General features: G+C 42.2%; 3 protein-coding genes across 7 annotated transcripts; 1 reads left to right on the top strand and 2 right to left on the bottom strand.

Moving 5' to 3' along the window:
* Nucleotides 1–117: 117 nt before the first annotated feature.
* On the top strand, nt 118–4,510 carry Iswi (nucleosome-remodeling ATPase imitation SWI). The gene has a single exon (XM_011646712.3). It carries the CDS (start codon nt 398–400, stop codon nt 3,425–3,427), a length of 3,030 nt encoding a protein of 1,009 aa, XP_011645014.1. The 5' UTR covers nt 118–397; the 3' UTR covers nt 3,428–4,510.
* Nucleotides 4,499–9,879, bottom strand: LOC105432092 (CUE domain-containing protein 2). 3 transcript variants are annotated; one of them, XM_011646713.3, is made up of 5 exons: nt 9,723–9,879; nt 9,032–9,121; nt 8,579–8,918; nt 8,330–8,503; nt 4,499–8,259 (listed from the first exon to the last, which is right to left on the bottom strand). In XM_011646713.3, the coding sequence occupies exons 2-5, from the start codon at nt 9,118–9,120 to the stop codon at nt 7,999–8,001; spliced, it is 864 nt and encodes a 287-aa protein (XP_011645015.2). In that variant the 5' UTR covers nt 9,121; nt 9,723–9,879; the 3' UTR covers nt 4,499–7,998. The 3 variants fall into 3 exon arrangements, with proteins under 3 accessions (XP_011645015.2, XP_011645017.1, XP_011645016.1); XM_011646715.3 differs by having other exon boundaries at nt 9,743–9,868; XM_011646714.3 differs by lacking the exon at nt 9,723–9,879 and adding an exon at nt 9,231–9,654.
* Nucleotides 9,880–10,292: 413 nt separating this feature from the next.
* On the bottom strand, nt 10,293–15,849 carry LOC105432094 (uncharacterized). 3 transcript variants are annotated; one of them, XM_089074577.1, is made up of 5 exons: nt 15,236–15,849; nt 12,757–13,232; nt 12,222–12,493; nt 11,772–12,122; nt 10,293–11,694 (listed from the first exon to the last, which is right to left on the bottom strand). In XM_089074577.1, exons 2-5 carry the CDS (start codon nt 13,136–13,138, stop codon nt 11,083–11,085), a joined length of 1,617 nt encoding a protein of 538 aa, XP_088930703.1. In that variant the 5' UTR covers nt 13,139–13,232; nt 15,236–15,849; the 3' UTR covers nt 10,293–11,082. The 3 variants fall into 3 exon arrangements, with proteins under 3 accessions (XP_088930703.1, XP_088930704.1, XP_088930705.1); XM_089074578.1 differs by lacking the exon at nt 15,236–15,849 and adding an exon at nt 15,028–15,221; XM_089074579.1 differs by lacking the exon at nt 15,236–15,849 and adding an exon at nt 14,647–15,019.
* Between the last annotated feature and the right edge of the window lie 770 nt (nt 15,850–16,619).

The raw sequence follows: 16,619 nt of genomic DNA, 5'->3' as shown, positions 1-16,619 counted from the left end.
TATATATATATATATATATATATTTTCCATTGCAATCGCGTGATCGGGCCTTGCCGGCATCACTTAGGCGTACGCCCTTAAATGCACCGCGCTGCTGCGCATGCGTAGGAGAATCCCACGTCTCGAGACCACCGGCGCAACATGGCGGTTAATGGCGATGCGCATCGGTGTTTGACGCGGTGTGGACGGTGCATTCGATCATCTTCGATGCGTCGGCAACGATCGTGACTGGCCGGGGAAGAAGTGGTCATCGGCGATACGTGAGAGAATCGAAACGTACCGTCTGTACGCGACACACGTGCACCCGACGCGAGTAACGCGATCGACGAGGATCGACGAGGATCGACGAAGGGGGAACTGCGAGCCGTGAGCCGTGCGTGTTGAGCGCGAGGCCAAGATGTCCAAGCCGGACGAGAACGCGGACACCGGCGACACCGGGGACAACTCGAACGGGTCCTCGGCGGAGACGACGTCGTCGAGAGGCGGCGATTTCGAGACTAAGCTCGAGACGGATCGTAGTAAGCGGTTCGATTATTTGCTGAAGCAAACGGAGATATTCTCGCATTTCATGACGAACAATCAGAAGGACAAGGCTGGCAGTCCGTTGAAGATCAAAGCTGGCAGACCCCGAAAACAGCCGGAGAACCCGGTAAAGTCGGATTCCGGCGATCACAGGCATCGTAAGACAGAGCAGGAGGAGGACGAGGAACTGCTGGCGGAAAGTAACGCCAATGTGGCGCCCACCACGCGCTTCGAATCCTCTCCTCACTACATCAAGTCCGGTGAGCTGCGCGATTATCAAATACGCGGCCTAAATTGGATGATATCTCTCTACGAGCACGGTATAAACGGTATCCTGGCGGACGAGATGGGTCTTGGTAAGACGCTACAGACCATCTCTCTGCTGGGATACATGAAACACTTCCGAAATATTCCTGGCCCTCACATCGTTATTGTTCCAAAATCAACGCTGGCCAATTGGATGAACGAGTTTAAGAAGTGGTGTCCCAGTCTCAGAGCTGTTTGCCTGATCGGAGACGCAGAGACCAGGAATACCTTCATCCGAGACGTGATGATGCCTGGGGAATGGGATGTGTGTGTCACTTCTTATGAGATGGTTATTAAAGAGAAGTCTGTGTTTAAGAAATTCAACTGGCGCTATATGGTGATAGACGAGGCTCACAGAATTAAGAACGAAAAGTCCAAGCTGTCAGAGATTCTTAGGGAATTCAAGACTACCAATCGGCTTCTCCTCACCGGCACGCCGCTTCAAAACAATCTCCATGAATTGTGGTCCTTGCTGAATTTCCTCTTGCCTGATGTATTCAACAGTTCGGATGATTTTGACTCGTGGTTTAATACCAACAGCTTTTTAGGTGACAATTCTTTAGTTGAAAGATTACACGCGGTTCTAAGACCATTCCTCTTGAGACGCTTGAAATCCGAGGTGGAGAAAGGACTCAAACCCAAGAAGGAGATCAAGGTGTACATCGGTCTAAGCAAAATGCAGAGAGAATGGTATACCAAGGTATTGATGAAAGATATAGACATCGTGAATGGCGCGGGAAAGATCGAGAAGATGAGGCTGCAGAATATTTTGATGCAACTTCGAAAGTGCTGCAATCATCCGTACCTGTTCGATGGCGCCGAGCCTGGACCGCCGTACACCACCGACGAGCATCTTGTTTACAATTGCGGCAAAATGGTGATACTCGATAAACTGTTGCCCAAGCTGCAGCAGCAAGAGTCGCGCGTTCTGATATTCAGCCAGATGACAAGAATGCTGGATATTCTGGAGGACTATTGTCACTGGCGAGGCTTTCAGTATTGTCGACTGGACGGCAATACAGCTCACGAGGATCGGCAGAGGCAGATAAACGAGTACAACGCACCCGGCAGTGAGAAGTTCATCTTCATGCTGTCGACCCGCGCCGGCGGTTTGGGTATCAACTTGGCGACCGCCGACGTGGTAATTATTTACGACTCCGATTGGAATCCGCAAATGGACTTGCAGGCGATGGATCGCGCGCATCGTATAGGCCAGCAAAAGCAGGTGCGAGTCTTTAGGTTTATCACGGAGAACACGGTGGAGGAAAAGATCGTCGAGCGAGCGGAAGTGAAATTGCGCTTGGATAAGCTCGTTATCCAGCAGGGACGATTGGTCGACGCTAAGCAGACGGCGTTGAACAAGGACGAGATGCTGAATATGATCAGACACGGCGCGAACGAGGTGTTCGCGTCCAAGGACAGCGCCATCACCGACGAGGATATAGATACGATATTGCAAAAGGGCGAGGCGAAGACGGAGGAGATGAAGCAGAAACTCGAGAGCCTTGGCGAATCATCGTTACGTAATTTCACCGTCGACGCGCCAACGGATTCCGTGTATCAATTCGAGGGCGAGGATTACCGCGAGAAACAAAAAATTCTCGGAATAGGCAATTGGATCGAGCCGCCTAAACGCGAACGTAAAGCCAATTACGCCGTCGACGCTTATTTCCGAGAAGCATTAAGGGTGTCAGAGCCGAAAGCACCAAAGGCACCGAGACCACCAAAACAACCGATAGTACAAGATTTTCAGTTCTTTCCTCCACGGCTTTTCGAATTGTTGGATCAGGAAATTTATTATTTCAGACAAACAGTCGGTTACAAAGTCCCGAAGAATCCGGAGCTTGGGTCGGATGCCGCCCGGATTCAGAAGGAAGAGCAGCGTAAAATCGACGACGCCCAGCCGCTCACCGACGAGGAGATCGCCGAGAAAGAGAAGCTGCTGCTTCAGGGTTTCACCAACTGGACAAAACGAGACTTCAATCAGTTCATCAAAGCGAACGAGAAGTACGGCCGCGATGACATTGAGAACATAGCGAAGGAGGTCGAGGGTAAAACGCCGGAGGAAGTCATGGAGTATTCGGCCGTTTTCTGGGAACGATGCCACGAACTTCAGGATATAGATCGCGTGATGGCGCAGATCGAGCGCGGCGAGGCCAAGATCCAAAGACGCGCCGGCATCAAGAAGGCGTTGGACGCGAAGATGGCCAGGTACCGCGCACCCTTCCATCAGCTCAGGATAGCGTACGGCACGAACAAGGGCAAGAACTACACCGAGGAGGAGGACAGATTTCTCGTTTGCATGCTGCACAAGCTCGGATTCGACAAGGAGAACGTGTACGAGGAACTGCGCGCCACGGTGAGGTCGGCGCCGCAATTCCGCTTCGATTGGTTCGTCAAGTCCCGCACCGCGTTGGAGTTGCAACGTCGTTGCAACACCCTGATAACCCTCATAGAACGCGAGAATCAGGAGCTCGAGGAGCGCGAGAGGCAGGAGAGGAGAAAAAAGGGCAGCAACGTAGGAACGAAGCCGACGTCGAAGCGAAAGCAGGAGAACCTGCCGGCGCCCCAGGACAAGCCGCGGAAAAAGAAGAAGTAAAAACGATTTGGTGTTACATCGACGACATACATTCTGGACTCTTAAAACTCACTTTTCACAGCTCCTACGCGTTGATACTGACTGAAGTACGGACCACGGGTATTCATTAATAGGACACACAAAGGCGCTTTTTTCTATATATTTACAAATTTACTCATCCTCACCAAAAAAAACGTACTCCATGTGTGACTCCAGACTTAGTATTTCATATTCCATTGTAACGAGATACATTCTTAGATAACGACTGCCAAGTTCATCGGGCCTCATCGAATTGTTTGCAGCGACACGAATCACCTTAAACATTTCGCCGTAATTGATCTCTGAATATGAACTCGCATAATCGCGAAACTAGATTAATGCCGCAGAATCGACGATAGCTACACCGATGGACTAGGTAGAACTTGAGACGTTGTTCGAGTGTTTTTCATGTGCTCACGAATGCCTGACTGCGAGATGAAAAATAGACAAAATAGAGAGAGAAAACGAGATGTAAGAAAAAGAACATTATTTATTTCCTCGGATTCCTATCAAATTGTAAGTTGTTACTAAAATTATTTTAAAATTATTTTTCCTTTTCACTTTATAAACCAACTTCAAAAGTCCAGTATTTTATATGTATATCGGTAAAATTGAGATATCAATTCATACATAATTTTGTTAATTTTGAATGTCGAATCTTACACTAATTTATATCTCATTGATATGTATTATATTATGTTGGTACAACATTTTTTTATAATGTAATCTTTAAAACAAAAAAAAATGTCTAAGTATTATGGTATGATATATAGATGATACATGCCGATCTATTTTATAGCCAAATATTACTCCGTAATATGTATTCTTCCACTTAATTTCAGACATTGCCACGAACTAATTTCAATGAGGACAAATTGTTTCAAATATTGCAGCTTTTTAACGCATCAAGTCTTATAATGTTTCGAAAACAGAAGGAAAACTTATATACTTAGATAATTTTATAGTTAAGTTTACATACATATGAACACGAATCGTACACATCAAGGATGAATTTACAAGAAAATTAAATTAATTGAATAATAAATCTTACTATTACGGATAAAAGGATATATTTTATTTCAATTGCCACACGTCAGTTTGATATATTTCGTAATGAGATATTTATTGATCGTCGCAATTCGATCTTTTTCACAATTGCGGAAGGAAATACAATGTTTCTATATGTTTCGAGTTTTATACAATAAAATACTGATCAATTAATGAAACTATCATACTTAATATATATATATATATATAAAAGCTTAGCAATTATAAGCGTGATGCTTCGATACTTAATTGCAAATGTGAGACTATACCGTGAAAAATACCGTATATTGAATAACATGAACATTTACAGTCGTATTTGTTGATAAAAATGCACAAAAAAAAAATAGACGAATGTCACATAGTCAATTAGATCTCTAAACATTTTCTAAGGGACTGACAAATATTTATATCACTTTTCTCTCTCCCTCAATCAGTTGCGCGAAAGAAAACGAATCCGATATCCAATATGTGAAATAAACACATTTGATACTTCTTTGCACACAGTGCAAATACAAATCGAAAAATATCACGTGTCATTGCGCGAGTGTGCAACTTAAAAATGAAACGTTTCGATACCGATTTTTTTTTTTTGAACCGTCCTTAAGGCCCCAAAGTTCTATACCGCCGCAGGATAATATCCTAATTACATACTTTTATATATTTACCACAAATTCGCTATCCTTCCCTTCGATTCAAAGAGCCATAAAAAGAAAAGAGAAATGAAAACGTTCTTAAAAATTTCACGTCGCGATCGATAATCGTTGGCAACCATTCGTCAAAGAGAAAAGAATCCGTGTTACCTTAAATTGTAATCTAAACATGACGTGCGATTAGGATATATTAAAAAGGCAAGTACAATTATAATTACAATCGTTACATCTCACACAACTTCAAGAGTTTATATCTAAATTTTAAAATTAATAGTTACAGTGCTTAATTATATCCAACACAAAGGGACATGCGGAAAGTCACTTAAAACTAGAGTGATCCACTTAATTCTTGGTCTAATTTCTTTGCATCACTATCGCTTTTTCGTATCTCTTTTTTCATCGTCTCACTCCTGAAATCTGTATATTAGCAGTATTGGCATAATTCAGATTTAATCGACGATGGAATACGTTTAGTTTTCAGCAAATATATATCCACGATGAATATATAATTATTAATAATAGCGTGGTTCGTATGTAATCTATAATCATCTATGGCAAGAATCGGCCCACTATAAGACATGCATTATATTTGTGTTACATTCATACGTTTACGAGGTGAATTTAATGACTGTAAAAAAAAATCGACGATTGCGTAGAATAGTAATCTAAAATTAAAAAATTATTACTATTATTATTATTATTATTATTATTATTATTATTATATAAGTAAAATTAAAAAAGAATTACAAATTTCTTTTACAAGTTATATTCTTCCGTACAAATTTTCCGATTGAAGCAAGCAGTACAAATCAGTTCCTTGACTTGTAAAGTGCGATTACAATTGTTGTTTACAATATTCAAGCAAAAAAAATTGATATAGAACAAATCAGATATCTTTGAATCGTGTTTCGCAAAAATAACAATCGCAATTCCGTCTATGTAAATATGGAGTCGAGATATGAATTCTGAAATAAGTATCGAGTTTTACATCATTCTATACACATGGTTCTCTAACGTTTTAACGATTACATTTGCGCTACATTTTCGAAGTCTGCGACAGCGGCAATAATAGGATAATAATACTGGCAAATCGTATGGCGGCTTTAAGCAGACTTTATCCGTAAAGAGTGAATATTTTCGCGTTCACCTAAATACGCGCGTATATACTACAATATTATATAATTATTCGAAATCTACAATATTTCATAATCGTTCGTCAGCGATGCTGTCAATGCTGTCACTTGACAATGTTTTTTTTAGCTACGGATGCACTTGTCAAATAATTTTTACATTTTCCCGATTTTTTTTTTTTTTTTTCTTTTGATTATTCAATAAAACGACGATCATACGTAACATTTTTGTTCGCGGCAATCGTATTCCTTACGTTACTAGAATAATATTGACTTACTAAATTGTTGAACAGTTACTTTTGGATTCCTGAATGAACGTGCGGATAAAAATTCTTGTCTTTATCTAATATATTTTATATATATAGTACATTTTCCTATAGTGCAGTTGAAAAAGGATTAGTTCGCTACATGACAATGCTGCTATTTTGACTAAATACATTTCAGGTATATTTTCATAAATCACTTCAGTTATAATTCCGCTGTTAATGAAAACATAAAATAAAGCATTTGCGACAAGTTGAAGGTGTACATACGAGATACTAAAAGTTCTACACGCACACATTTACACAATGCATTAAATAATTCTATTCATCACTAAATATACAATGTTCCACCAGAAACAGAACATAAATAACATAAATAACGTAAATAAATTTGACATCATTAAATTCAACATTGTGAAAAAAAGCAAATAATAAGTTGTTCTTTAATGTTGAAATATTTAGTATAAATTATAAAATTGCTGTGTGTAGCTTAATGTTACAAGAGAGAGAAAGACGTTTCATTCAAAAGAGAAATAAAGGAATTCGGATGTTCCGTTTCCGAAAGACCATTCTGTAAAGAGTATTCTTACATCTGTATAAAATAAATAAACTTGAAAAAAAATAACATGACTATTATCAGCATAGAATAAAAGGAATGGATATTAAGTCAAATGCCGAGTTTACAATAGCTAACTTACTTAAATAATAACATGTTTATGTCAAATATTTTTTTACAACATATAACAACTCGCAAACACTTGTCCTCTAAATGAAATAAACATCTTGTTTATAATGAAAATCCTAACTATGTAAAATTAATAACAATAAATCGGATAAATATTTTGTAAAAGAATATTCGACTGCGTAAATCGAGAAAATAATCCGCTTAATCAGAAATGATTGTAATAAATCATGTGTAAATCAAATTAAGATATTCTTTGATAATTACACCTCGATAGTAATAACGATCACTAATGCATTTGAACTTACAAATGTACGAATACCTATTTAAAACGGCCATTGCACTCTTGATCGTAAAAATCTATATCCAAAAATGAAACATTGAAATATTTATTAAAGGACAATCGCGAAATCGCTTACGTGATTCGAACGAATAACGTAAAAAATAGACTATTACTACAGCCATGTGATACGAATGGCGATAAATTAATGTTACACGAAAGAGATTCTGGGAGTTGTGCGGGCTGCATCATGTAGAAATTAAACGCCGACAGAAATATGCAACACCTTTAAATTCGATATTTCTATATATATATATATATATATATATATATATATATATATATACTTTTTATATATATTTATATATATTTATATATATATATATATATATATATATATATATACGAGTAAGATGGAAATGATCTAAGTTAAAGATTCAATCGAAAATCTCTTAGATGCCTCCAAGGGGGTGGATCAGGGGGTGGAGGCAAAGGGACTGGTTACGGACGGCAATGGCCTCTCTTTCTACCACCTTCGTTACCGTCTTCATCCTCACCACCCCTTCGCACTTCCGTATAACGTTCACCTTTTACACTTACGATTTTATTGTCGAGATATCGTACCAACTTCTTGGGTTCCGTTTTCGGCGCGACTGGGCGATGCTCGCGACAATCATCGTCTCTGTCGACGTAACTGTATCGCGCTATGATACGAGACTTCAATTCCTCATCGTTCAATCTTGCTTTATTACGACCATTGGGCTGAAACCAACAAATACCATGTATTTTTTTTTTTTTATCAAATTGATCAAGCGATGTTACAGGATCTCACCGTTAAAAACGTAAGATTGCTCACGATACTTTGACCTGCCTCTTGACGGTGTAACGCGAGTTGCGCGGCCTTTGCTATATCACCCCCAGCCACGGCTAAACAATGCCTAGCTTCGGCGGGACTCGCCGCTGGAAACATCTCCTGCAGCAAAGCGACCTGATGCCAGGAGGACTCCTAAAACGTAGAAATTATCAATATTCAAAAATGCTCAATGTTAATGTACGTTTTCGCTTGTGGCATTTGACTTACTTCCGAAAAGTATTCCCCACTGGAATCGCTTCCGGCATCACTGGTTTCCGACAAATGGTGGACTCGCATTCTCTGCGCACCAGCCGGCAAGAGAGCAGCCAGACTAATGTGATTCAATGGATCACTATGAGATTGGCAATTCTCATTCTCCTTACTTTCCTGTTTCAATTTACTTTCTACATCCAGCAACCATTTTGACACTGCCTCTTTTTCAATGGTGGAAAATTCGGGAAGGCAAGCAGATACCATCTCGCACAGACCGTCCACATCTAAATTCTCCTCTAACGCGCTCTCTTCTACCATACTCACTACATAACTGAGCACAATGTCGTCTATTAAACTAAAACAAAAAAAGGAATTACTGGCCCACAGTCACGAAAAATATCCAGATTTTTTTTTTTTTAGAAATCTATTCTTAGAAAATTGGAGTTCGAGACGAGGAAGGATCCATACCTTAGCTGAGCGGTGGGCACCTGCTTTCTAACGAAACTAAATAAGGCCTTCTTCACCAACTCCTCTTTCTCATCCATCGTGCGATTCATCCTGCAATCATCAAACTCGTTATAATTCCTGTCTTACGAAAAACGCTGAAAGAATTCCACGAGTATTTGCGACGTCCAGATTCGCGCCCACCGTTCCCATGAGAGCAAACCTGAGAGCGAACGCCGAAATATTTCCACGAAAAAAAACGATCGTTCCCAAAGATTTCGCAGATTTCGGACTCGTTGAAATCGCGGACTAACGAGTGTCACGACGGTGTATTTCTCGACGCGCGTACGTGCGACAACGTCCAGTCATTGATCCTTTAATATAGGTTAAGAGAGACGAGAGGGCAGCAGGTCTCTGGTACGCGGCCCTCGCGCGCCCTTCCATGCGAGAGACTGCGACGTCCCTTCGAGGAAACGAGAGCGATCAAGCGATCGTTCGTGATTTGCTGCGAGGAATCGGTCGACGCGATGTAACGAAACGGGAGTATGCGGGACAGGTAGACGGGCCGGGAGGGAAAATTCACGGTTGCTCGCGGAACGGCGATCAACAACGACGACGACGACGATGACGACGACACGGACAGCGCCGGTTCGTCCCGCGGGTGACAGAGCCGCTTTCACCCTCGGCGAGAGGAGTGTGACGCTCCGGTACGAACCTGATCCTGAGCCAGGTTACCTCGATCGGAATACACTCGGGCTCGCCAGTGACGCCAAATACCCGAGATAAATTTCGTATACAAACAACGCTCTCGTCGATTTGACAGTTAACAAGGGGAGGGGTGGACGCCTGGCGCGCCGTCTGGCGTGTCGCGTGTGAACTTGGTACTCTATTTACATCTGCATTGCACGTGCACACAGACATGTGACGTATGGATCTATATATGGTGTGTGTGTGTGTGTGTGTATATATTTAGATAGAAATATACATGCATATACTTTATGTGTGTGCGCGCACCACACACACACACACACACACACACACACACACACACACACACACACACACACATCACCCATCGCGTGTGTGATGTAAAAAAAAACATTGCCGACGGAAGTCTTAACTTGAGAATTTCATGCCAGCATTTCTTTTAATGTTGATTATCACAGATGTCATATTGATATCTTTGATACCAGCCATCAACGAATTAACAAACTCTTATATTTTATCTATGCACTTGAGATTTTTTGTACATACGCTTGGGAGTTTGGAGTTTTTCAGAGCTATGTATTGTAATAGATGTTTATTTGTGAGACGAATGTTCATCACGCGTTACAATTTACATTTAATACATTCCAATGTATAACTTTACAATGCGCAGTATCGGCGAGAGCTTACTCGACACATCCAATATATAAATAATTACAATTCGCAACGAATCGATACACGACACATTCTATCATTTTTATATAAAGATAAAATAAGTTACACAACACAATACTAGAGTCTAAAATTTGGACTTTTATAACGTAAAATCCAACGTATCCGCTGATAATTGAATATACGCTTCGATAAAATAGCGGACGTTGTATTATTAACTTTTATAAATGCACGATCTATATCAGATGCTCGTATCATTTGTTCATATATATGAAGTTAATACAAGTAGAAGATTATTTAAATAAATAAAGTTGCGGAAAAAAGACGCGCTGGACTAGCGGAAATATCTTTAACGTATTGTACCTTCATCAAAGTTCTTCAAAGTCTACACATAATAAAATATTAATCTTCAGTTAGAGATCTGATTAACAGCGAGAATTAAATAAAAAGGCAAATTTCTTCAAGTATTCTTAATACATAGATTCCAAAAATAACAATCTCTTCGTTTTAGTACTTGATTCATATATTTCTACCGGTGAGTTATTTCAATTCCGGTTCGGTTTGTCGTCATAAGAATGAATTCTTTCGCTTGAGAGTTTCAAGAAAACAGATGTTCTTACACTAATTTCCATTGAAATTTATAGTATAATCCGATCGTAAATTACATTATATAGATTAAAAGATCTTTCTATGTCTTACTATGCCGCCTTTTTTTCTCTCGAGGACTGTATCTCGTTCTGCTCGATTCCATTATCTTCGTTAGCGGAAGAATAATCGAGCTCTTTTTTATTATCTTTATTACAATTCGATTCCGGTTCGTCAACAATCTCTTGCTGTTGTTCTAGAAAATCGGTAGGTACAAACTCCATTTGGTCTTCGTTATCATTTAAATCCGGCGGAGCTGGCAGTTCACAAAAATGTAGTCTCTCGTCTGCGTCGTTAACTTCCTCACCACCTGGATCATCCTCTTCATGCAAACTCATAAGTTTCTCAAAGTCTGAGGAAGCCGTAACATCTTCATTATTCTCCGAGAATATCTCTGTCGGGCTAAGAGGTATATCTAAAGGCTCCAATTTTACAGTCGCGCACGGCGACGTCGGCGTGATCGGCCGTTGTAGACGTATTTTCGTGAAGGGTCTTGGCTCTATGGGTTCAGACTGTTGCCGCTTTTGCGCACGTTTAGGACTAGAAGACATAGACACTCTTGAGGGCGACGTTTTATTTTCTTTGGACTCTGCGGTGCCTCTAGGAACTACATGTTGAGACGACAATGGCTTCGTTTGAGGTATAAGTAGCGGTGACTTTGTGTTCTATAGATAAAGGAAATAAATTTTTTAAAAATTCAGCATTCATTCAGCATTAATGAATTTAATTATAATCAACTTACTTGAGATGAAGGACTCGGACCAGCCAGTCCTTTGACTTGCAACGCCTCGGCGGCGTTCAACAATTGTGGCAATTTATCGTGGGCAACGTTGACTTCTCCACGGTACATGAATTTAACCAACGCCTCTACTTCCCAGAATTTCAAGTCTTTCATTAAAATAATGGGATGTTGACATGGATTCTCTCGTAACAATTCCGCCAGGTAATCACTGCAAGAAGACAGGATCATCTTGTGACACTTCAAAGACCGTCCCTCGCAAGCCAAAGTCACATCGACGAACTGTTCCGTGTCCAGCAAGGATGGGAAACTATTTTGCATATTACTATGGTAACTGTTCCACCTCAGACAAACCTGAAACACATAGAAGAGCATGCAAAATTGATAAAATTCTGTATTAAAGTAATTTGCTGTTCTTGTAACAAATACAATGTTCATGAAAAATTTATATACTTCTGTAGGTTGCTGATGCACGACATTATGAGGTCCTTGATTAGTTTGTCGCGATGGCATTTTGATAGTGGTAGGTGCAACTTGCTTCACTTTCAACGGAATAGTTTTTAATACAAGAGTCTTTGGTTGCCGTGGTTGCTGCTGCTGCTGCTGTGGCTGCTGCTGAGGCAGCGGTGCTGGTGCGATATTACGGATATGAGGTCTCACTAAGGACTGTGTAGCGATCCTTATAGCTTTCGTGTTTGTATTGCCCTGAGACGTTGACTGTAAAACTACGACAAAAGATAAGTAGATCATTAGCGATGTACATAAATTGAAAGAAAACTGAAAAAAGGGAAAAGAAGTATCTAAACGAATGAAAATTCCATTTTAAATTTTTTTCATAAATCTTCAATTGTGAATCTAATTGTTTCCTTTTAAAGTTTTCTGTTTAGATAGAAGAATTCTAATTAAAAGCTAATATTCTATTTTGAACACTTAACTAATCGAATTTTTATTTATATACGCAGTTTCATAATTTGTCTAGTCTGTTTACCGTGATAACGTCTGCCGATCAGCCTGCCGCCGTGATGCACCCTGAGATGCCGGTGTAGATTCGTCGTGCCGCACTGACGGGGGTTCGCGCCACCTCTGACGACGACCGCGCCGCAGATACGGCACTGGGCGCGCAGCGGATCGTTAGTGCAGAGGTCGAAGTGCGCCCAGACCGCGCTGGGATTCGCCATGGCGCGCAGGCTGCGCGCATGGGAGCGCACCCGGTGCGTGACGTTCCCGTGGCGGCTGGACGACGATGACGAGGATGACGACGGCGGCGGCGGCAGCAACGCCGTCGGCGGTGGCGGCGGCGTCGACGACGCGGGCGGCATGCTCGTCTCGTCGAGATAGCAATCCTCCTCGTCCTCCGGTTCCTGCTTCATCGTGAGGCACTCCCTGATATCCGCCGTGGGGGTCGTCACGACGCTACCCTCTTTGCCGCGACGATCGGTATATCTCGGCGCGAGCTTCGCCGCTCTAAAACGTCGAACGAACGATCCATAAATCCAGAATTCTCTTCATTAATCGCCATCATTTTTTTTCTCGTTTTTTTTTCCTTTTTTTTGTTCCTTTTTTAATTTAAATGACCTAACTCTATAATCATCGCGAACGTGTAACGTTTTATCGTAAAAACTAGGTCGTTACATAGATACAGCTCTGCGCGGGTGCGTTATCGCCTAAACGACGATAATCGCCGCCGCTTTTTATAGGAATGCGCGATTCTCCGTCACGCGGCATTAAAATAGAGGCGACACACGCGCCAGACTCTCGATGGGGAGGAACGGCCGTCGAATCGGGATAATCGCGGATTTAACTAGCGAGTTTAATTTCTGTAGACTCCGAAAATTCCTACCGCTCGAGTTTCTTAAAAGATTCAGTACAAGAGCAAAAAATTCGCCGTTATTTTCAGAAACGTAGCGAAAGTTCGATAGTTTCCCCGGAGAGACGCGAGACAAAAAAAAATCGATGAATCACTGACGTTTATCCGAGTTCTTTATTTAAGAGTACTAGGTATATTCTGTTCATCATTCCACTTGTGTTTGCCCGGATTCTAAGATTCGTGAGAATTATGGAAAAAAAAAAAAAAAAAAAAAAAAGCTTGATAAATGCATCTACGTGTATCGTGAAAGGAAAGCGAAAGTATTTAATAAATTCGGTCGCTTGCACTCTTTTATAATGATGCACTCTGGAAAATTGTTATAGATATTCAAATCAATAAACACTTTGACCAAAAAAACATATTATGCAGAGCATCCGATAATTGTTGTACACTTTTCATAGAAAAAGTTAAATAAAAAAGTCCTTTGTTACTTTTTTTGATAATTTATAAGAAAATACTTAAATAAAGAAAATACTTAATAATAATCTTCGATGAAATGACTTTTGTATCATTTCCGCTAGAAACGTGATATCAATATCGAATATTCCATCAGCTTATGTTCGTTATGCTTTTGTAATTGAAAGTCTCAATTTTTAAAAATTTGCTTAAAACGATTGGGAAACTTTATATCAAATTAAATTTACAATTAAACTTCTCGTGCTTTTCAAAACTAATACTTTTGAATTAATTAAATTTTATGATTTTGACGATTGTTTTCGTAACAATTTTATTCGGTACAATAAGGGCGCATCACTGGGGCAGAGAAGGGCAAGCGTCCGCGAATTTTTCGCCACGAGACTCGCTACGCCGCTGGGCTACTCCGCTGGGCTACACGCGCCATCTTCCCTATTGCTCTATCTCTTTTTTCTCTTTCCCTCCCTTTTACGCGCGTGTGCACGAGGTGGCATTTCGGCGCGGATTGCGTTCGGCAACCCGACTCGCCTCGCGTCCGTTCCTCGCGCATCGGCGAGAGGAAGCGCGTCCGTAAATATGCCTCTGTATCTCCCGTGCCTCGAGGAGCATCATCTCCACGTTGCCGTCTCATCCTCGCTCCCCTCCCGCTCCGCTGACTTCCCTCTCTCTGCGCGCGTTTCGCACCCACTCTCCGTCCCCCTCCCGCGTCACCCGCGGCCGTTCGCCGTTCCGCGAGAATCGGCGGTTATAAAACGGCGACTGTGACAAGTGCGCGCGACACACCGTGCCGCGGTTTGCCAACTGCTCCTGCTCGATTTCACTCAACACGCGACGCGCGAGTTTCTCTTCTATCCGATCCTTCCCTCTTTCGCGATCGCGCGATACCGCGAAAACGATCCCCGCGATCGCACGCGGCGCACTTTACTCCCGATCGATTCGCGAGAGCGTCGCGCTATCGCGCCGACTCTCTAATCTCACCTCTCGAAACGCGCGTCTCTCCGCGTGATAAAAACCGTGGCGTGTTTTTCCGCGTCGAACAATCGAACGATCGCTCGTCAGCGAACAAAACGGAACGATATCGTCAATAACCGCGAAGATCGACGGTTGGCACGCATCCGCGCGCGCACGTCTCTCTCTCTCTCTCTCTCTCCCTCTCCTTCTCCTTGCTTGTCCGACGTTTCCTTACGATATTTTATCCTCGTGAGATCACCAGGCGAAGATCGTCGGCCGCGCGCCACCCTCGCGACAGCGCCTATCCCCGGTTTATCACGCGTGCCGGGCCGCCGTCAACTCGAGATCGTTAGCGTCGTCGAAGAGCGCGATGCGAATTGGGTGGTGGCCGTGTCCAACCGTGCGCGCGCGCTACGCCGCACCGGGACGATTTTCTCCGAAGCCGAACCCGGGAGTGACTAAAATCGAAATCGGTGAACGAACAGGGGCGCGTCGGGGCGCGCATGTGCGACGGCGTCGCCGGTCGTCGACGCATATTATCCGTGCCGTCCTCTCGGTCCGTCCGCGCCGCTATCGCGTACGCGCGCGTGCGTGCGCCCGGCCCGGTCTCCGCTCTCTCTCTCTCCTTCTCGCCCGCGTGCCATCCTCCTCCCCTCTTCGTCGTCATCATCTCCCGCCGCACCGCCGCTTCCCTCCGTCCAGCGATTTTGCCACTCGGGATTACTACCCGATCCGACGACGTTCGACCCGAGCTTCGACGATGACGACGACGGAGGGCCAAGCGATCCCGGATCGCGTTGAAGAAATTCTGACACGTGCGCAGTAACGCGTACTCCCTACCACGTGGTTTTATGGGACAGTAGCGTAAACATTTTTGCGAAATGAATGGCCTGTCAGAGGAAAGAAATACCAAAGATGATATAACGTGGTTTTTATTGATTGAATAATATACAGTAATACTTATATAAGCGTTATTGATAAAATTATGAATTCTTTTTGCGTCCGCAGTCGCAATCCCGGGAAACATTTTTTTCACATTTAATTATACATACTTATAATTATGTATCATTATTTATAATTATGTATAATCATATATGAAAAATTATATTTATTACACGAATTCGCAAGGATGAAGAAAACCGTTGAGAAAATCTTAAAATACGATATCTTAAAAAGTAAGTTATACAAATAATTATTAACAATAAAATATGTGCATTATAATATGCCAAAAAAATTACATTAATATGAGATACCCAAGGTAGCATCGAATCTGAGTACGTGTCTGTCGACGCTATCTATAAATGTGAGTCGAACTCATTTGTGAAGACTCGCGTTACTGCGCACGCGCGAGAATTCCTACGGGAGATCTGGGATTCTGTCGTCGACACGCGCGAATTCCGATCGATCGGGGCACATTTTTGTCGACCGACTCCAATCGGCTCGTCCGCTCGCCACTTCCGCTTGTTCCCGTTGACCTCTCGCAGCTCTGTCGCGAATGTCGGAGTGGAAGAACAGCGAATTCTTTGCATACTCAAAAAAAAAAAAAGTCTCGAAAAGAGAAACGATGAAACTCGGCTTGCCTCTTATTCCCGTTGCAATCGAGTCTCGTTTACGTGTAT

This window comes from Pogonomyrmex barbatus, unplaced genomic scaffold, assembly GCF_055798465.1.
Source record: "Pogonomyrmex barbatus isolate J1 unplaced genomic scaffold, ASM5579846v1 scaffold17, whole genome shotgun sequence".
NCBI classification, from domain to species: Eukaryota; Metazoa; Arthropoda; class Insecta; order Hymenoptera; family Formicidae; genus Pogonomyrmex; species Pogonomyrmex barbatus.
The sequence above is the reverse complement of the archived record's forward strand: the minus strand, read 5'-3'. Positions and strand labels throughout refer to the sequence as shown.

Coding starts and splice junctions, on each gene's coding strand:
- Iswi (XM_011646712.3), top strand. CDS start 398: ATGTCCAAGCCGGACGAGAACGCGGACACCGGCGACACCGGGGACAAC.
- LOC105432092 (XM_011646713.3), bottom strand. CDS start 9,120: ATGAATCGCACGATGGATGAGAAAGAGGAGTTGGTGAAGAAGGCCTTA. Junction 8,919..9,031: donor GTGCCCACCGCTCAGCTAAG/GTATGGATCCTT, acceptor TTTTTGTTTTAG/TTTAATAGACGACATTGTGC. Junction 8,260..8,329: donor GCAATCTTACGTTTTTAACG/GTGAGATCCTGT, acceptor TGTTGGTTTCAG/CCCAATGGTCGTAATAAAGC.
- LOC105432094 (XM_089074577.1), bottom strand. CDS start 13,138: ATGAAGCAGGAACCGGAGGACGAGGAGGATTGCTATCTCGACGAGACG. Junction 12,494..12,756: donor GATCGGCAGACGTTATCACG/GTAAACAGACTA, acceptor CTTTTGTCGTAG/TTTTACAGTCAACGTCTCAG. Junction 11,695..11,771: donor GTCCGAGTCCTTCATCTCAA/GTAAGTTGATTA, acceptor CTTTATCTATAG/AACACAAAGTCACCGCTACT.